The sequence below is a fragment of the Ailuropoda melanoleuca genome, chromosome 1 (genome assembly GCF_002007445.2).
Source record: "Ailuropoda melanoleuca isolate Jingjing chromosome 1, ASM200744v2, whole genome shotgun sequence".
Classification (NCBI taxonomy): Eukaryota; Metazoa; Chordata; class Mammalia; order Carnivora; family Ursidae; genus Ailuropoda; species Ailuropoda melanoleuca.
Window position 1 is genome coordinate 46,661,136 of NC_048218.1, and position 21,942 is coordinate 46,683,077.

At 38.7% G+C, this 21,942-nt stretch overlaps 1 protein-coding gene across 2 annotated transcripts in view; it reads left to right on the plus strand.

Moving 5' to 3' along the window:
- Positions 1-21,942, plus strand: part of CEP97 (centrosomal protein 97) — a 43,724-nt gene that overhangs the window by 3,695 nt on the left and 18,087 nt on the right. The window contains exons 2-7 of one of the 2 annotated variants that reach the window (XM_002917070.4): positions 12,527-12,702; positions 14,974-15,116; positions 15,716-15,874; positions 16,858-16,959; positions 18,738-18,851; positions 19,409-19,575. In XM_002917070.4, the coding sequence (XP_002917116.1) occupies positions 12,660-12,702; positions 14,974-15,116; positions 15,716-15,874; positions 16,858-16,959; positions 18,738-18,851; positions 19,409-19,575 (728 nt within the window). In that variant the 5' untranslated portion in view covers positions 12,527-12,659. Of the gene's footprint in view, positions 1-12,526; positions 12,703-14,973; positions 15,117-15,715; positions 15,875-16,857; positions 16,960-18,737; positions 18,852-19,408; positions 19,576-21,942 lie in introns of those variants that run through there. The other variant, XM_034657498.1, reaches the window with a different exon arrangement.

Genomic DNA, 21,942 nt, shown 5'->3' on the forward strand with positions numbered 1-21,942 from the left:
AGAGGGAAAAGCAGGGTCCCCAAGGAGCAGGGAACCTGATGCAGGACTTGATCCTAGGACTCTGGGATCATGAGCTGAGCCGAGGGCAGACACTTAAACGACTGAGCCACACAGGAGTCCAGATTAAAAGAAATTTAAGAGCTTCATCAACCAGTTGCAGTATATGGGTTATTTGAGGCCTGTTTTGAACAAACACTCTGGACATCAGACCATGGGGACAATTTGAATACTGATTGGATTTTTGATGATATTAAGATGTACTATTAATCCTTTAGGTGTTTTAATTTTACTGTGATCATGTTTAATTTTAAAAAGTGTTCTTATATTTCTAGATACATACTAAATATTTACAGATAAAATAGCACGATGGTTGGGATTTGTCTTAAAATGAGAGCAGCCAGTGGGTAAGGGCATGGATGAGAAAATGACCAGGACTGGATAAGAGTTGAAGCTGGTGTTGGGTAGGAAAGTTCATTAAAATAGTCTCTACATTGTTATGTTTGTTTATTTATTTATATATTTATATTTTATTTATTTATCAGACAGAGAGAGACCACAAGCAGGGGGAGCTGCAGGCAGAGGGAGAAGCCGACTCCCAGCTGAGCAGGGAGGCCGACATGGGGCTCGATCCCAGGACCCTGGGGTCATGACCTGAGCTGAAGGCAGATGCTTAACCATCTGAGGCACCCAGGCACCCGACTCTTTTAGATACTTTTCCCTAATAAAAAGTTTCAAACAATTATAGTGTGCTTTGGGATAGACATATTTAAGTCCCACAGTTCAATTCTGGAAGATAGGAAGGGTAAGCACCATTTGTATTATTATGTAATTTAAAAAAATGTTTTTTAATTAAAAAATACTTTAGGGGCACCGGGCTGGCTCAGTTGGAAGAGCTTGAGACTCTTGATTTCAGGTTAATGAGTTTGAGCCCCACACTGGGTATAGAGATTACTTAAATAAATTAAACTTTAAAAATACAGGGGCACCTGGCTGGCTCAGTCTGTTAAGCATCTGCCTCTTGGTTTCGCTCAGGTCATGATCTCATCAAGCCCCTAGTTGGGCTCCAAGTTCAGTGGCAAGTCTGCTTGAGATTCTCTCCCTCTAGGTCTGCTCCTCCCCCAACTCTTGTGCACTCTCTCTCTCAAATGAATAAATAAATCTTTAAAAAAAACCTTAAGTACTTTATACAGGAACAGCAGCTGTATTCATAATAAATACAGGAAAACATAGGAAACAGTGTAGGTGCCCCATCGGTAAGTGAACACATAAACAAACTATAATATATATTTATGCAGTGGACTACTACACAGAAATAAAATGGAATGAGCTTTTGGTTTACACATCAACATATGAGTACCAAAAACATTATGCTAAGTGGAAGTAGCCTTACCAAAAAAAAAGCCTTACTGTATGATTCTATATATATCAAGTTCTACACCATGCAAAACTAACTTTTGATGGGAAAAAATCAGAACACTGTTTGCTTCTGGGTGAAGGGAAGGATTTAATGGGAAGGTATACAAGGGAACTTTCTGTGTAATGTTCTATATCTGTATGGGTTTTGGGTTAACTACACAGTTTGTCAAAACTCAGGGAATGTTCAGGGGTGCCTAAGTGGCCCAGTTGATCTCTGGTCATGATCTCAGGGTCATGGAATCAAGTCCTCCTGCCCCACCCCACCACCTTGCATCAGCTCCCCACTCAGTGCTGAGTCTGCATGTCCCTCTCCCTCTGCTCTTCTCCTCCACTCAAATAAATAAATAAAATCTTTAAAAAAAACCACAACACAACACCTCAGGGAATGTTTATTAAGATTTGAACATTTCATTGTATGTAGATTTTACTTTAAAAGAAAGGAAACTAAATATGTATTCAGTACTAGTTAATGAAATACTGGCTTAAGTAAATAGGGGAAGTGTACTGAAACTTCAAAAAACAAGCTGGATGAAGGGATACATAAATGGATAGATGTGTGATAAAACAAGCATAATGAAATGTTGATAAGAGAATCAAAGTAGTGATTTTATGAGTGCTCACTGTAGAATTCTAACAAATTTTCTATATATTGGAAATTTTTCATAGTAAGATGTTGGAAAATAAAGGGAGCCATCTTCTGGAAGAAACTGGTATTACCAATTGGCTCAAAAATGCAAGAGGAACAAAGTATGGTGTTTGTATTGTTCAGTATGTATGTAGTAATTGCTTATTATTTTTCATATATTCTGTTGGTTCTCACTCATGTACTCAACCTATTTTCTTTGGCTGGAAATCTTTCCTCCCTTCCACTGGCTAACTTCCTACTCATATTTTACTTCCTCTAAAACAGAGGTTGCAAACAGTAAATATTTTAGGCTTTGTGGGCTAACAGGCAAGATTGAGGACATTATGTAGGTATTTATATAATGAGAAAAAAACTTTCACAATATTTTCATTGATGAAATTTAAATATAATCACAGTATTGAGTATGAGTTTTTGTAAAACAGGTCTACTGAAGAGAAAAATAAAATTCTTTTTGGGAGGGGTGGAGGATAGACATTTCTCTCTTTTCTTTTTTAAACACTGTATTTATTTGAGAGCAAGAAAGAGAGACTGTATGAGTAGGAGGAGGGGCAGAGGGAGAGGGAGAAGCCGACTCCCTGCTGAGCAAGAAGCCCTACTCAGCTCGATTCAGGACCTGGAGATCATGACTTGAGCCGAAGTTAGCTCCCCAACTTACTGAGCCACCCAGGCACCCCTAGACATTTCTCTTAATTAGGGTTCAGAGTTATTCCCTACCACTAAAATAAACTACTAATTTTTTTTGCTAATCCTGATCTGTAATGAGATTTTACATATTTCATCTTTGAAAAATGTGTTTTCACCCAGATAAATACTGCTCAGTGTTGATATCAATTCATATAACTGAGCATGTCAATCTTTTGGAAGGCAATTCTAGAATTAGATTGTACTTTTGATATTTTCCTTTTAGCATGAGTAATAATTATTTACAATTGAAAGTTAAATGAAAGCTCAATTGCACAGTTAAATGGGTCTCGAAATACAGAAANGAAACAATTGAAAGTTAAATGAAAGCTCAATTGCACAGTTAAATGGGTCTCGAAATACAGAAATTTCCTTTGTATTTGCTTGGAGGTCTTTCAATACTGCTAAAAATGTAGTTTGAGGTTGAAAATATAACCACTGCGAATTTGTATGACAATGGAAATCTTGTTTTTTGTTTGTTTTAACTTGTAAAACTTAACTTGTTTTAACTTGTTATTTTTTGTCAAAATGACCGTTACCATAGAATAAGTTTTGCATGTAAGTGCTGTGTTGTCTTATAATTTTAGGTTGAGTTCATTAAACATCATTAAATGATCAAAATTAGCAAAGTAGTAAAATGAATTTTTTTTAAGATTTTATTTATTTATTTGACAGAGAGAGAGAGTGCACAATCATGGGGAGCATCAGAGTCAGAGGGAGAAGCAGGCTCCCCACTGAGCAGGGAGCCTGATGTGGAACTCGATTCCAGGACCCCAGGATCATGACCTGGACTGATGGCAGATGCTTAACCTAACGACCCACCCAGGCACCTGCAAAACGAATTTTAAAGCCTTTCTGTCAGTGTTCCATAGTAGTGGTTGGGGGGGGGGGGGGGGGGTTCTTTTCATTTAGAAAAATTTCAGTCTTGACCCTGAGCTTAAAAAAAAAATTCTATAGGGTACCTGGGTGGCTCAGTCTGTTGAGCATCCCACTCTTGGTTTCAGCTCAGCTCATGATCTCAGGGTTGTGGCACTGAGTCCCCCACTGGGCTCCATGCTTAGCAGGGAGTCGGCTTGAGATTCCCCCCCTCTCCATGTGCACCTCCCCTGCCTTGTGCTCGAGTGCTCTCTCTCAAATAAATAAATAAATAAATAAATCTTTAAAAAAAATCACAATAAAATTTTATCAAATCCTGCATGGTAGGGCAAGTCAGATATTCAGCTGCTAATTCTGACAAGAATTCACCGACTGACAGCAAATGAAGTCCATGAGAACAAATGAAGTTTATTGTTAACACTACTCGTTTAATAACACATGGTAGATTCAAATGTTTTCCACAAAGTACCAGCTGATTGATAATATAATAATGTTATAACCATAGTATTTAACACCTTACATTTTCACAAGTATTATAAATCTGTTAAGCTGAGCCTTTTTCTACTTATGTAAGTTGTAACACATCATAGCCGATTTCACTTAAGGTGTAGTCAGTTAGTGTTTTCTCAGAAATATTGTCACCTGTTTCATGCAGCCTATTCATAGAGGCTATTCTTCAGTCCTTTCAAACATTGACTTTCTGAATAAACAGGCACAAATAACCTGTATCAATAACACCTGTCCATTTATTAAGAGCCATGGAAAACATTCAAAATAATTTTCTTTCACTAAATAATTTAAATTGACTATCAGTGCTGCTCCCAGAGCTTTAACACTTAATGCAGCTGTTCTTACGTAAAGGCTAATGGTCTTAAACCAGTTTATTTTTTCTGGATACATTTCTTAGGTGACTGCAGTCAAACATCATTTAATTAACAGACCATAAGTAAATGACTTTCCTTGCTTGGCTAATAAATGAGCCACTTGAAAACTTACTTTGGTAGCAGACTTCCTTTCTTTTTCTTTTCTTTCTTTCTTTGAAGAAATTTTTCTATCATGAGATATCTATTAAAATTTTCTAACTTCTCTGATTGATTGCTGTGATTTGGGAATATTGTGATAGCTGGGTAGTCTGGTAAGGTAGACATATATTGTATTCTTTAAGCACAGATAATGGTTATTGCATAACAAATAATGCTTTGCAATCTAATTTGATAAAATAATCCACACTTAACTGTATCTTGAAGATGGAATATTTTGTCTACTTTTTTCTTTTTTTGTTTTGCTTGATAGGTATATGTTGGTAATAAAAAAATAAGTTATCACAGTATGTTGATATGGATGGCACTTAGAAATGGTGTCACGTAAAAATGTGTTCTGGTGATTTGTAGTATGTAGCAGCAGTCTGAAGTGATAGGAATGACACATATGGTCTCAATTATGAATAATCTATTCTGTAAATGCAGCCATAGACAATAGGTAAAGAAGTATGGCTGTATTCCAAAATATTTTATTTATGGACAGTGAAATTTGAATTACATCTAATTTTATGTGTCATAAAATGTTACTATTCTTTTGGTTTTTTTCCGGCCACATAAAATGTAAAAGCTGTAATTAGCTGTAGACCATACAAAATCAGGACGTAGAGTAGGTTCAGCCTATTGGGCATAGTTTGCCAACCCTTGTAGAGAATATCTACATAAAGTAGCCTTTCAAAAAAAAAAATAAAGTAGCCTTTTGAGTTTATTATTTTATTTGAAGGGATGAAAAGGAGTTTGTGATTTCTTCATAATTTTCTTTTCTCTTTCTTCTTTTCTTTCTTTCTTTCTTTTTTTTTTTTTTTTTTTTTTTCAGTAGGCTCCGTGCCCATCTGGGACTTGAACTTACAACCCTGACATTAAGAGTCACATGCTCTACTGACTGAGCCAGCCAGGCACCCCTTGGGAATTTGTATTTTAATTTAAAGAGATTGTTATTCATATTCCTTCTGTATTGTAGACTTTGTGTTGTGGTTAAATATGAAAATCTTAGTGATTTCAAAATTTTAAAAGTACAATTTTAGAAGAGAAAAGATAACATATATTTGCATTCCTCAGCATATCAATATACTTTATATATTTCTGCTTGATATCATCCTTTCAACTGGAAAGGAAGAGAAGGTAAAAAAAAATTTAAAGGGTATGTGATGGCCAAAAATAAGTCACAGGGAAATTTTCAAAGCATATATCTTGAAAATATGTATAGTATACATCCATTTTTGTTTTAAAAAATATGGGAGGCAAGGATCTAGATATATTCCCACCAATAAGAGATTGAAAAGAAACACACCAACATGGTAACAGTGACTTCTCTTAGTAGGAGGATTATGGAAACTTTTTATTTTTTGCTTGCCTGTTTTCTAAGATTTTTACAATAATATATTTTTAAGAATAAACAGATACATTCTACGTTATTTTAAAATAGAAAGCACAGGGCGCCTGGGGTCCTGGGGTCCTGGGATCGAGTTCCACATCGGGCTCCCCCTTGGCGGGGGGCCTGCTTCTCCCTCTCCTTTTGCCTGCCGCTCCCCGGCTGTGCTTTCTCTTTCTCTCTCTCAAATAAATGAAATCTTTAAAAAAATAAAAATAAAAAAATGAAATGAAATAGTGTATTTTGAAGGACAGAAAGAATCTCAAGAAATATTTAGACTACTTTGGGTATTATTTTTTGTAAATGAAGTTAGGTTTGAAAACTTGTGTAACATTCTGTGCACAAGCAACTTTGTAGCAAAGCTATTCTAATCATTACTGTAGATAGATCACTTATACCAGCTACATTGTTATATGCCATCTATCTGAGGCACATAATTCACCCATAGTCTGAATTTTCTTTCTCTTCAGAGAAGTCTATTCCGAATTGACCAAGTTTTTCATATCTCTAAGTGATGTCAGTGGAGCCCCAAATGAGGTGGACTATATAATTACAGAATAAAAATTTCAGTATTGAGGCGCCTGGGTGGCTAAGTATCCGACTCGTGATCTCACCTCAGGTCTTGATTTCAGGGTTGTGAATTCAAGCCCCATGTTGGGCTCCCTGCTCCCCCCCACCCCCCGCCAAAAGACTTCAGTACTTAAATGCTATTTGGAAGTTGATTATTCCTCTTCACCTCCCCCCACCCACTAACCCCTGTATTACAGGTTCTCCAGAGAAACAGAACTAATAGCATGTACACATACATATGGGAAGAGGTTTATTGTAAGGAATTGGCTCACACGATTATGGAGCCTGCCAAGTCCAAAATTAGCAGGGTGGGCTGGCAGGTTGGAAACCCAGCAAGGAGTTAATGTTGCAGTTAAGTCCAAAGGCTGTCTACCACAGAATTCCATGCTGTTTGGTAGAGGTCGGTCTTTTGTTCTCTTTACATCTTCAGCTGATGGGATGAGGCCACCCCACATATGGAGGGCACAATTTAAATGTAAATCTTACCCCAAGAATGTCCTCATAGAAACGTCCAAAATAATGTTTGATCATCTATCTGGGTACTGTGGCCTAGTCAACTTAACATAAAATTAACCATCACACCGTCTCATTTTAAAAAATGAATCAAAGGGTACCTGGGTGGCTCATTTGGTTGGGGGACTAACTCTTGATTGCAGCTCAGGTCATGATCTCAGGGTTGTGGGACTGAGCCCTGTGTGGAGCTCCCTGTTGGGCTCCACACACAGTGGAGTCTGCTTGAGATTCCCTTTCTCCCTCTCGCTCTGCCCCTCCACCTGCTTGCATGCTCACTCTCTCTCAAATTAATTAATTTAAAACAATAAAAAATGAATCAAGTTGGGGGTGGGGAGTAAATGAACTTTTTGAGCTTTTAAGCAGTCTTCCAAGTACAAATGAGAGAATTTTTTATTTACACATTCACTTTATTTTCAATTGGGAATATGATGAATCAATTTTATAAGTTTCATTGCATTTTGGAAACACTTCAAAAGACATGATGAATAAAATAAAAATGTCAAGGATTCTTTTATTATTCTTTTAAAGGAAAGATAACTTCTTTCCAGTTAATTAGGAAAAGGCACCTGAAAAATATCTCATAGTGGCTTTATTCTGGAAATTTATTTATATTTCCACCTTCCATATTTTCTACAAATATTAGCTGATTTATTACAAGGGGAAAAAATAAAAATTTTAGAATCTCATCTTGAGATGGCTAACTTCTCTATATTCATTATTTTGGCCCTTACATTTATTTAGAATTAATTTATCTATCTATTGATAATCGATGATTGAAGACTGTTCTGTCCACCAAAGAAATCTTATTGCTTTAGAGAATGGTGAGCTAGCAGTTTATATCCAGTGGGCATGGTGGAGAAAATCATTCACTGGATCCCCATCCTGTTTTGTTTCCTGTCTCTGGAAGAGCCCAAATGGAATGTTTTTATAATAATAAGGCAGAGCAATCAGCTTCTCTGTCCAAATATTATTGTAGAAAAATTTTTTTAAAGATTTTTTTTATTTGACAGAGAGATAGAGAGAGAGAGAAAAGGAACACAAACAGGGGGAGTGGGAGAAGCAGGCTTCCCGCTGAGCAGGGAGCCCAATGGGGCGGCTTGATCCCAGGACCCTGGGATCATGATCTGAGCTGAAGGCAGACGCTTAACGACTGAGCCACCCAGGCACCCCTATTGTAGAATTTTCTTATTGAAATTCTTTAACTTTGGTTCTAACCTTCTTTTTTGATTTACAGACCACTTCAATAATCTGAAAAAATTGCAGCCTTTCTTCCAGACAAGTGGACAGACAAAACACACAAAACTATTAGTGTATAACTTTTTGCAGTTTGGGTTTTGTTATGATGTATATGTAATGCCTATTAAATAATTATAAATAATAATGAGGATAGTTAGTGCTCATTTAGAATTTCTAGATAAGCCATGAATAGATAAATCATAGTGGCAGTCTTTCCTTCATGTCATAGGTCACAGATAAGGGAGCAGAACCGTAAGAGTCTGCCAAGGAATACTAACCAAAGAAGAAAACATTTTATTTTATGCACTTAAACCTTCACATAAATAAAGATTTTTTTAAATTGTAAACAAAATTAGCACATTTTAAAAATCTTTACAGTGTCAAAATTCTTTACATTGAGACAGAAACTAAAGGGACCCCATGAAAAAAAAATTTTTTTTTTCTCCTTTTCCTGCTTATATTCTTGCTAGGACCTGAACCCCTGCCCTACACATGGCTTAAAGTACCAGTAATGTATGTTCTCCTTGTAAATGTCAAGGAGTTAATGATTTCTTTAGCGTCTTCCAGTACCACAGATAACATCTGAAGGGTGACTGAGGTCATTATAAATGTTTTCTGAGACCACTGACTCCAGACACCTTGACACCAAGACCCCTGTCTCTAGGGTGTAAGTGACTTATGTAGGACACCTGAGCTCTTGTCCTTGTTTTGACCAGTTCCTAGATGCCTGACAGGACGTGTACACCCAACCACTGTCCTCAGTAAAAACCTAGACCCCAAGCAAAGAGGAGACTCATTCTCCTTTTTCTTTCTGAGCCTCCCAGATGCTTCACCTGTATCTGCTCTCTCTATATCTTCAGTAAACTCTGCTCTCACTTCCTCTCAGCTCGTGTTTGATTTCTTTCCTACATGAAGCCAATGATCCTGTTGGCTGGTTCTGTGGAACCCCCTTTGGGTCCTCAGATCTGACCAGTCTGCATCATTAAGAGCTTTGCAACTTTAAAACTTCAAAGTTATTATTATGTTTACTTTTTTCGAATATAAGCGCGCATCCTAATTAGATAAACTCCTTTGTTTTGTCAAAATGTTGCCCTATCCACATTGTTCTAGTTTCCTGTCTCTTTGTGTTATCTAAACTTGTGTATAATGCTCTCCTGAAACTGCTTTGTTAAAGGTTACCATCCACTATTACAATAGTCTCCTTCCTGCCACTGTTCTATTCAATACATCCTTGTTATATGAGCAGTTTAACCTTCTAAAACACAAGTTTCATTTTGTCAATCCCTCCCTCGCTCAAAAACACCAAATGAAAATTAGTGGAATGAATGGTGAGAGGTAGGGTGAGGCCAGCTGAATTACAAGAGGATAGTATTTGAGGAAGGGATTAACATGATAAAAGGTGCTTTACTTAGATCTCTTCTGTAGCAGGGTGCAGACCCATTAGAGATGCAAGAGTTGAGCCAGGGCTCTCCTGGCAGAGATCAGGTACACTGTGCAGATAGGAAGGAAAGTGTTATGGAGCCTAGGCCTGACCAAAAAAAAAAAAAAAAAAGCTACTTTGTTGAGAGGTTCGTAGTGTTGGTTAGTAGAATCCTCCTATTTGATTTGAGCTTGCAAGGTTTAACATATATACAAGATGAGACAATTTAGTTACAGTATAGCAATTTGATTTTAGATGTACAGCTGTATCTGAAGCCCAAGAGTTTCTGAGGTGTGATTTTAAAGGGTTGCTGGTTCACTTAGGATGTGGGACTGTGCCTGGGAACATCTGGCCACTCTTTTATGGATCCATGACTATACTTAGTTGACTCCATAAAAGGAATACTTTCCTCTGGATTCTAGGTCAGATGAACCAGACAAAATTCTGGTTCTGCTATTGCTATAAATGTGCAGAAACCTGTGCTCCTCAGGTGCCCTCTGAGCTTCCAGGATGCCTCTCCCAGGTCATTAACCTGCTAAATTGGAAAGAACTGTAAACCCTTTCTCCCTCCCTGAGCTAGAGACTCCTCTCAATCCTCACCAGATATTCTAGGCCACAAAGTAGGAGGCAGTATTCAAACTTGCTTTGTTCTTACACCTATATGGTAAGATTGTGCTTTCTAGATAAGGGGTCTCTTGGTTAGATGAGAATGACTCCTAATCTTAATTACCTCTTCAGAACCCGAAATTTGTCTTCAGAATAGAACAGTAGGAAATAGAGTGAAGAAAAGAGTTAAGATGGGTGCTAGTCAGAGGAAGACAAATACCATATGATTTCACTCATGTGGAATTTAAGAAACAAAACAGATGAACATAGGGGAAGGGAAAAAAAGAGGGAGGCAAATCATAAGAGACTGTTAACTATAGAGAACAAACTAAGGCTTGATGGAGGGAGGTGGGCAGGGGGATGGGTTAAATAGGTGATGGGTATTAAGGTGGGCACTTGTGATGAGCACGGGGTGTTATATGTAAGTGATGAATCACTAAATTCTACACCTGAAACTCAGTTTTTAATTTATTTTTTATTTTATTCTTTTAAAGATTTTATTTATTTCTCAGAAAGAGAGAGAGCACAAGCAGGGGGAGCAGCAGGCAGAGGGAGAAGCAGGCTCCCTGCTGAGCAGGGAGCCTGATGTGGGGCTCAATCCCATGACCTGGGATCACCACCTGAGCCGAAGGCAGACGCTTAACCAACTGAGCCACCCAGGTGCCCCTGAAACTCAGTTTTTTAAAGATGTATTTATTAGAGAGAGAGCAAGAGCAGGAGGGAGGAGCAGAGGGAAAGAGAGAGAGAGAATCTCCAGTAGGCTCCCCACTGAGCACGGAGCCCAACGCGAGGCTGGATTCCATGATCCCACAACCCCAAGATCATGACTTCAACCAAAATTAACAGTCCCTCAGCTGGGTGCCTGGGTGGCTCAGTCGTTGTGTCTGGCTTCAGCTTGGGTCATGATCCCAGGGTTCGGGAATTGAGTCCCACATTGGGCTCACTGCTCAGCGGGAAGCCTGCTTCTCCCTCTCCCATTCCCCCTGCTTGTGTTCCCTCTCTCGCTGTGTCTCTCTGTCAAATAAAATCTTAAGAAGAAAAAAAAGTCCCTCAACTGACTGAGCCATCCAGGTGTGCCTACACGTGAAACTCATTTTACTATATGTTAACTAATTGGAATTTAAATAAACACTTGAAATTAAAAAAAAAAAAGAGCTAAGGGGTGGTGTAGTCACAGAGATCAGAAGAGAACCTAGGAAGGAGGGAAAGTTCACAGGATCAAGGGCCTGGAAATCTAAAAGTGGGAGTTAATGGATTTTCCCAAACACAAACTGTCAGAGATTTTGTACATTGCTGTTTGAGAAAGAGGGGAGTTCAGAGTAAAGGTTGCAAGAGGGAATGGAGGCATGTGTAATAGGGATTAGAAGTTCCCTTTGTACATTCTGTCCTGCTATTAGGTTAGTCTCTCACTTCCTATCAGAACAGCTTCATTACCACCTGACCCCACCTGCAGCCTATGCTAATGTCTTTTCATCTACTTCTGAACTGTTTAGAGTACCCATCTTCTAAGCCCTAGCTCAGTTTCACTTCAAGTCTTCTTTGAAGATTGTTTCCATTTCTTTCTCCATTCGCTGAGATCTTGTGTTAATAGTTACAATCATACTAGTTAGCAGGTAATAATTATAGCAAAAGTGTAAGCCTACTCCCCTCGAGTCAGGTAGGCATCGAGTTAGGTAGGCAGTGTATTTCTTGAGTTTGGAGAATACATTGTAAAATTATTTTGTATATTCCTTGCAAAAATTCCAGGTTCATACTTATTAGATATACACTCAGGTCTAAAAGTTCTGTTAAATTTTCAAGAACCACTTAAAAATACCATATAAAACCTTCTGTCCGAGAATGCTTTACGTTTTCAAGTGAAATGTATCCATTTTGGCTATCTCAACAAGATTGCCCAAGTCATTCCTATAGCAGAGTAGAAAACTTTCAACTTACTCAGAAGAGACTTTTAGCAGTGAGCGCTCAAATTCGATCCGCATTAAATAGCTGCCTTATAATTATCTCAATGGTAAAAGTGTCAAATTTCACAGACACCTAGACAAGGCGGCGAAAAGATCATTTAACAGTAGTTTGCTTATCTGTCAGATCAGGGAGTTCACCGGGTTCCTAAACACACTGCGGCTCAGATTCTAACCCGAGTTTTACATCCTTAGACGCAGGCAGCCAATTGGGTCTTCTGGTTGCCGTGCATCCTGGGAGCTGTAGTTTCCGGCTTCCTCCTCCAGACTCCAAACTCCACCGAGCAGCTGGAGGACGGTTGCTTGACATCATTGGCAAGCGGGAAGTATGGCGGTGGCGCGCGTCGACGCGGCTTTGACTACTGGAGAAGGTAAGGCGACCTCTCCAACCCTTGAGTCCCAAAGTTTACTCCATAGAACTAAATTAAATAGTTACCTGGTGGAGGGAAGAAGCCTGGGTTTGGGGGTGCAGTTCTGTACCAGTTCTTTTTGATGTGGGGCTGTGGGCGTCGCGGAGCCGCACTGCCCTCTGGGAGTTGTAGTTCCCGGGTGCTTCCTAGCTCTGCGGCTTTGCGGAGAGGGCCGAGCTGGGGACTACATCCCCAGGGTCCTTCGCGCGGCCGGGCGCTTTGGCTCCCGCGCTTCTGAGGCTGCCTGGGTGGTGGGTTTCGGACTGCGGTGACCCTTCTTGTTTTTTTTTTTTTTTTACTTTGAATTCTGAATGCGCAAGTGAAAATTGCCGGATCCCCCTCTTTGGCTTTACGCGTCTCCCTTATCTTCTCGGTTCCTGTCACGTTCAGGAAAACCTCTTTCAAACATAGCTGCCTAGACCGACGTTAAACCCTTTTTTTGGAAGTGTTCGGTGGCCGTGATAAAATTCACGGCGACCGAGAGCCCACAGATATTCACCCCTTGTTCTGCAGACCAGGTCCTAGGATCGGGCTTGGTCGCTACCCGACGGGGCGCAGGGTGTGGGTGCTTCTGTGGCCGGCAGTCGCCAGGCATGAGCCGAACTCCCTTTGTTTTGGTTACAGCTCCGAGGCTCCGCAGCAGCCTTCTGGGTCGGGGTCCCGGCTGAGGGTTGAGTCCTCTCTCCACAGTTTAGACCAGGGGGTTATTGTCTGGGGCCGTGACTTCTTGGCGGGGGTGAGAGGCACCGATGGTTCTAAGAGGTCTGTCGACCCCGTGGAATTGTGTACAAAGACCACGTTTTCCTTGGGCAGTACACAGTTTTCACCAAACACCCCCAAATGCTGGAATCCATTAGACAGTGAAAAAACGTTGAAACCTTTCAGGAGAGCAATCTCGCGTAATTATTTCCCACGGTAATCTCAATCTGGGTATGAATTTGAAATTGGCAGTTTCTGTGGCCCCACCCCTTTTTGATATCTGCTTCTCTCAAACCACCTCCTCAGCCCACCAACGAATTTACTGACGATAAATAGCAGTAAGCGTTTACAGAGCACTTTTTTTTTATGCGCCAGACGATGTTCTGAGTGCTTTTTTTTTTTTTTAACATCTCATTTTCTCTGTAGAACAACATTAAAAGGCAGATACTATTATCTTCCGCATTTTATAGAGTGGAAAAGTGAGCCCCAAAGAGATCAAAAACTTGATCAGGATACCACAGTGGTTAATTGGGGAGCCAGGATTTGAACGTCTGGGAAACTAAATTACTTTATTGAGTGCTGTATGCCAGGAGTGGGGCCAAGTTTTGTTCATATGGTTTCTGCTTTCATCCCACCTCAATTTAATTAATTAGGCATATCGTTCCCGTTTTGTAGGTAAATTAACAGAACTATACATTGATTTTAAAAATAGTTTGGGCCCTTGAAGATATACTGGTAGTTAGGTTGTAAGCAGGTTGATCTCTATCAAAAGATTAGTTCCATTTAAAAAATACAATCATTACTTAGCCACAAAATATGGAAGTGATGTGTTTACTTATTTATTTACTTATTTGTTTATTTTTTGAGAGAGAGTGAGAGCCTGTGCTGGCTATGGGACGGGGCTGGGGGGAGGTGCAAAGGGAGAGGGAGAGAGAGAATCTTAAGGGTGGAGCTGACTGGGGGCTCCATCCCACGACCCTGAGATTATGACCTGAGCCAAAATCAAGAGTTGATGCTTTAACCGACTGAACCACCCAGGCCCCCAATAGTTCATATTTAAATGTGAAGAATTCCAAAGTATTATATCATAAAAAGTTGGGCAGGGGCGCCTGGGTGGCACCGCGGTTGGGCATCTGCCTTCGGCTCAGGGCGTGATCCCTGCGTTGTGGGATCGAGCCCCACATCAGGCTCTTCTGCTGGGAGCCTGCTGCTTCCTCTCCCGCTCCCCCTGCTTGTGTTCCCTCTCTCGCTGGCTGTCTCTATCTCTGTTGAATAAATAAATAAAATCTTTAAAAAAAAAAAAAAGTTGAGCAGAATATCACAAATTTCTAGGTGTAATTTGATATTTCTGAGGAAAAGTGAACAATTTCAATCTGTGGTCATTTAGAACTCGGTTGCATTGGTTTTTAAATCTTGATATTTATTCTCTAGTGTTTTCTAATTCTAAATAATAGAGATTTTATGAATATAATTCCATTCCTATGTTTAGCTATTGTATTTGTGTTTTCTAACAATTTCTCTTCTATTTTCAAGGATCAGTGGTCAACTGGTCAGGACAAGGGCTACAGAAATTAAGTCCAAACTTACCCTGTGAAGCTGATATTCATACTTTGATTCTGGATAAAAATCAGATTATTAAATTGGAAAATCTTGAGAAATGCCGACGATTAATACAGGTAGGTATTGCCATCTGTGGAAACAGTTATATATGACCACTTTGTTATTCTACAAAACAATAAAATAACCTAACAAAAAGTAACTCTGTAGGCCTAGAAATCAATGTTACCTTAAATTTTTACATGACAGTTTTCCTTGAAGATGAACACATACGTGCTACATTTAAAATAGACTAGAAAAAGAAGCATTTGTTAAAAAAAAACAGTATTTTATGTTGGCAAAGCATTATGTTGTTAAGATAACCTTTTACATCATGATGGAGGTAGAGTTCATTCATTCATTCTGTCAGATGTTTGTTGGGCTCCTCTTAAATATCTGGCACTTTTCTCAAGTAGTTGCTCTGTTAAAAATGTTTTCTGTTGAACAGTTGGAGAGGGTCTGATTGCTGAGCTTTATGCATATTTTCCATTGCTCAGGAACAACAACAACAACAAACAGTTACACCATAGAGTATTTAGACAAAATATGTGAGAAATTCAAATTGCGTTTGTATATTTGGGAATGTTTGGCTATATAAACAAATCTTTTTAACCACCCTCATGTGAAAATAATACGCATATTTTATTTCTAAGAGTAATGATATGTTTTCTTTCCACAGTTGTCAGTGGCTAATAATCGGCTGGTGCGAATGATGGGTGTGGCCAAACTGACCCAACTCCGGGTGTTAAATCTGCCTCATAATAGCATTGGCTATGTGGAAGGGCTGAAGGATCTAGTTCATTTGGAATGGCTGAATTTGGCAGGAAATAATCTCAAGGTGAATTGTTTCTTTTTTTTAGTAGTTGCATTTTCTTTTTTTAATTTATAAAAGTATTCACTGTAAAAAAAAAATTCAAGCAGTATAGAAATAAATAGAATAAAAAGTGAAAGTATCTACTCCCACTTCCCAGGGATAATTTTAGTTAACATAAACTGAAAAAAAATTTATTTTGAAACACATATGCAGCATGATATTCTTTAAAATGTGAAAAAAAATCTATATTATACTTAGAAAAGTTGTCAAACAGTAGAATGAAATGTAGGAGTACTATAGCATGCTGAATTAAGCTATAAGCAAATGTTTAGTGGTATAGTGGAGAATATAGTGTCTTAAAAGTCAAGAGATCTGGATTCTAGTCCTGCTTCCATCACTTAGTAGCTCTATATTTTTGTGTAATAAATATCTCCATGTCTTATTTTTTGATATGTTAGATGAGGGGACCCAATTAAATGATATTAATAGTTCGCTTATTGATCAGTTAACTTATGCTAGGTACTATTCTAGGCACCTTAACTGTATTAACTCATTCAATGTCATGACAGCCTATGAAGTAGGTATAGTCATCACGTCTATTACATAATTGAGACACTGAAGTACAGAGAAGTAAATAACTTGCTTAAGGTCACATAGCCAGGAAGTTGCAGAGCCAGGATTTGAATCCAGGCAGTTTGACTCCACTCTTAACTTATAGACTCTATACTACACCAACTGTCATGTGTTATCACTAAGGTTTTTTCAAGCTATAAATATCTGGGATAATATGATCCTCTCCTCTCAGAGGGATAATGAAGGTAGAAGCTTGGTATATAACAATTTACTAAATTCTGTTATTACTTCTTCCTCTTCCTCTTGCTAAACTCTGCTCCTCTGCTTCCAGTAATAAACAGAGGAGGCAAGAGAATCAGCTATGAGGAACTAGGGAAGAATTTCATTTTTTGATATTGTGTGCATGAACTAGTGTGATGCTTTTCTCGTGGTAGGCCATGGAACAAATCAGTAGTTGCGCAGCTCTACAGCACCTTGATTTATCAGACAATAACATACCCCAGATAGGTGATCTGTCTAAACTGGTATCATTGAAGGTAAGTGTATCATTTCTGACATTTTCATGTCATTTCTGAAATTTTATACTAATATATACCAAAAGAAAGTGATCTGATTGGCTTAAAATCAGCCTACTCCCTATGAAGAACAGATTGTGTACATTATGATAAAAATTCAATTAGAGCACCAGAAATTAAGTATGCAACTCTTTGTTGTTAGTTTCTGTACTTGATTTATTTTAACTAAAATTGGTCACTTTAGTTAAGGTTAATTCTTATTTGTCATCCTATGAACATAATGAAATCAGCCAACACTAGCAGCTTTAGCTATATAATATGTAATGTGTTGGTAAGGTTGAGAGTAATCATTCCTGAATTTGAGTCGTTTTTTTTGACACTTGGGATTGCTCTTTTTGAGTAATAGGTATTACTAAATTATCACAAGTAACTTTAATTTAAAAAGTAAACCTGTAGCGTGTAGCACTTTTTATGGAGGGGAATTGATCATGCAATCAGGTAAGTAGCAGTTGCAATTACAGCTTCAAAAACAAGTAGGCTTTTTCCATATTTTTGCATCATTGGATATTATTAGCATCAGATAAACTCATTAAACCTTAGAAGCAGTATTATTAGCTCAACTTTCCCCTCATATTTAGCATAAATCATCTTTAGCAACAATTACTCTAAACAATCTGATGTGTCCAGATACTGAGAACAGATGAACTAAGGATTTTTTTTTCTGGAATGATTATTTTATCAGAATCCTGGGTATTTAAAGCCTTCAGTTATTCTTCATTGTTGTTGACTTAATTTGAGTCAGCTTCATCTGCAAGTAGCACATTGTTCCTTCCTTAAGTAGTTTTCAAGAGAATACAGTTGTAAATTACAGGTTGTGGGTTACCTCTTTGTCTTTTGGAAAATTTGCTTTATATGTGATTGTTGTTGGTTTTCTGTTTTGTTTTGTTTTGTTTTTGATTTTTAAGATTTATTTGACAGAGAGAATGCAAAAGCAGGGGGAGCAGCAGGCAGAGGGAGAGGGAGAAGCAGGCTCCCCACTGAGCATGAAGCTGAGCCGAAGGCAGATGCTTAACTGGCTGAGCCACCCAGGCACCCCTACATATGATTATTTTAATGAATGTTTTCTTTCACTTTCCTCACCCTTCATTTTGATTGATTGCTTTTTTTTTTTTTTTTTAAGAGAGAGAGCATGGGGAGGGGTAGAGGAAGAGGGAGAGAGAGACTCTTAAGCAGGCTCCACACCCATCATAGAGCCGGTCACAGGGCTTGATCTCATGACCCTGAAATCATGACCTGAGCCAAAATCAAGAGTCAGACACTTAACCAACTGAGCTGCTCAGGTGCCCCTTGTTTTGTTTTTTTTTTTTTAAGATTTTATTTTTAAGTAATCTCCACCCAACATGGACTAGAATTCACAACCCTGAAATCAAGAGTCATATGCTGCATTGACTGAGCCAGGCAAGCACCCCTATTTTGATGTTTTAAAAGGAAATGAACAATATGTTGGAAATTGCTCAAGTTTTAATAATTTAAATCTCAAAAAATGCTAGTTACTACACCAAGCATGTGTTCTTGGACAAATCTTTAAACTTTCTTGAGCTTAGAATGTGGACATGAGAAGAGAGAGTTGGACCAGAAGACCACCTAGGACCCTTGTAGCATTAATAGTCTTGGCTTTGTAAGTGATGGGAAGTATAATAAAATAGATCCCTTTATTTTTATATGCACTATTTTGGTTTTGTCAAAGTAGATAAATCATAATCTTTTCATTTGTAATTCATCCTGTTTTTACTTTCAAGACCCTGCTTTTACATGGAAACATCATCACCTCTCTTAGAATGGCACCTGCTTATCTACCCAGAAGTCTTACTATACTCTCCTTGGCAGAAAATGAAATTCGGGACTTAAATGAGGTAAAATTTGAGGGTATACTGTGGGATCCAGAAAGCTGCAAAGTACAGAAGAGACACGGGAGAAAGTTAGGAGCTCAGTTGTAAACTGTGAGCATTTTGGAAGACATTGCCACAAAGATGAAACACTTGACTCAAGATCATCATTACTTTTCTTTCTACTTTTTCTTAATGTCAGTGGGTCATTAAGGGGTGCTTGTAATGCTGCAACTGTCATTCCATTTGGAACCGATTTGTGATAGAGGTATATTTACATTAAAGGGATCAAGAAGGGACACTGTGCACACCTTTCTCTGGCTGCTATTATGTTTTCAAGATAGGATTTTCTCTGTTCAGAAACAGTGCTGATACTTCGTAAGGTATTTTGTGCAGCAAGGACAGATGGCCATATTGATGGAATTTTGGTAGTCAGTGGGTAATGTAAGAGTGTTACTTGTTGCTTTTCAGAATAAGAGGGAAATTGTTACAGTCTCAAACTGCCAAAGATGTGTACTCAAAGGAAGCCCTGTGCTTGATACTAAATAGTCCATTTCATTCAACAAAGATATCCTTTGTTCCAGATCTCTTTTTTGGCATCCTTAACTGAATTGGAACAGTTGTCCATCATGAATAATCCTTGTGTGATGGCAACACCATCCATTCCAGGGTTTGACTATCGGCCATACATCGTCAGCTGGTGCTTAAACCTCAGAGTCCTAGATGGATATGTGATTTCTCAGAAGGAAAGGTGAATATGACCTCTTTAATGTCACATTTATCATGGAAGTTACTGAAAAGACCATTTCTAGCTTACCACAGATTAATAAACTGAATATTTCTTAAAATGTGCATTTAGAAATTAAGATCATTAATGCAATCATGTAGCAAACTATATGGTGGTCATTTAGGATTTTCTATCCTTTCTAAGAAAGGATAAGAAATAAATATCCATCTAAGAGGTTGGGGCTAGTGAGTTTAACTTAATACCCAACATACAACAATTTGATTTCTGAACGTTCTTTTGTTAATCAGTTATTTGCAGGGGTTAGAGCATTTTCTGTAGAAATCATATCATGGATGGTGTATAGAGTCTCAGGTCAATCCCACAAAAGCTTTTTTTTTTTTTTTTTTTTTTAAAGATTTTATTTATTTATTCAACAGAGATAGAGACAGCCAGCGAGAGAGGGAACACAAGCAGGGGGAGTGGGAGAGGAAGAAGCAGGCTCATAGCGGAGGAGCCTGATGCGGGGCTCCATCCTAGAACGCCGGGATCACGCCCTGAGCCGAAAGCAGACGCTTAACCACTGTGCCACCCAGGCGCCCCCCAACAAAAGGTTCTAATCCATCTTATATGTAAGGGCAGTATTAGTACTAGGACCCAGGGTGCCTCAGTTGCTCAGTTGGTTAAGCATCTGACTCTTGGTTTTGGATCAGGTCATGATCTCAGGGTTGTGGGTTCGAGCCCCATGTTGGACACAGAGCTTACTTTAAAAAATAAACAGCAGAATATATCTGTTGAATAGATGAATAATAATGCAAAGGCTATGTTTCTGCAGACTGGAAATTGTTTTAATCCAAATGACTTTAAGGTGAATTTGAATGTTTTTTTTAAACTTTCTCTAATTTCAGAGACTTCTGGAGGTAGGGAAGTGTGGGCTTTCACTTGGGGTGGTCTTTCTGTAGGGTCATCCTACACTAAATAAGAATGGGCGGAAGGAAGAGGTGGGAGAATAGTACAATAGCAACAGTTTCTTTCCCCCCCCCACATTTAAAAAAAAAATTTTATTATGTTAGTCACCATACAGTACCTCATTAGTTTTTGATGTAGTGTTCCATTATTCATTGTTTGCGTATAACACCCAGTGCTCCATGCAATACGTGCCCTCCTTAATATCCCTCACTGGCCTAGCCCAATCCCCTACCCCCCTCCCCTCTGAAACCCTCAGTTTGTTTCCCAGAGTCCACAATCTCTCGTGGTTCATTCCCCCTTTTGTTTAACCCCCCTTCATTCTTCCCTTCCTTCTCCTGCCAATCTCCCTGCTATTCCTTATGTTCCATAAATGAATGAAACCATGATAATTGTCTTTCTCTGCTTGACTTATTTCACTTAGCATAATCTCCTCCAGTCCCGTCCATGTTGCTGCAAATGTTGGGTAATCGTTCTTTCTGATGGCTGAGTAATATTCCATTGTATATATGGACCACATCTTCTTTATCCATTCATCTCCTGAAGGGCATCTCGGCTCCTTCCACAGTTGAGCTATTGTGGACAATGCTGCTATGAACATTGGGGTGCATATGGCCCTTCTCTTCACTACGTCTGTATCTTTGTTTCCCTTCACATTTATGAAAGCTTGCAAGGTAGCACATAATTCAGATGTAGTTAAAAAAATATTTAAAAATACATACATAATCACCACGGAGTATAAGAACATAACCAGCACTCTGGAGACTTCCTTTACTTCGCTCCCATCAGAACTCCCCTCCCCACCATAAATAATCACTGTACTGACTTTTTGATAATTCTGAAAGATTATTTTTTTCCCGGTTGCTATGGAGTTTTCAGCCAACTTTCGCCAGAGTAACTAAAATTAAAAGGACAGACAATACTAACTGTTGATGAGTGTGTGGAGCAATTAGAACTCGTATACACTGTTCTAGAAGTGTAAGTGGTGCAACTACTTTGAAAAACTGGCATATTTAGTGAAGCTAAACATGCAAATACCCTATGACCCAGCAATTTGACATCTGGTATATACCCTACAGAACTAGGTGCTTATGTCTACCAGAAGACATGTACAAGCGTGTTCATGGTCGCCTTACTTACAATAGCTGCAAACATTTTGGAGCTATTTGGTACACTTGGGAAACAATCCAAATGTCAGTCCATGGAAGAATGAGTGAATAGTTACATTCAGACTAAGGAACCTAGATTGCTTTTGATGCCATAGTAGAGAAAAATGCTGCTGCAGTTGATGTCTGAGACAACTCTGTAGCCTACACAGTGCTTCTGTGTTTTAAAACAACTCTGCAAGTATTCTAAGGGAGAGCTCTTGTGTTAAAATTCAATGCCTGAGCAGTGTTCAAAACATTTTCCTGGTTAAACTTGGGAATT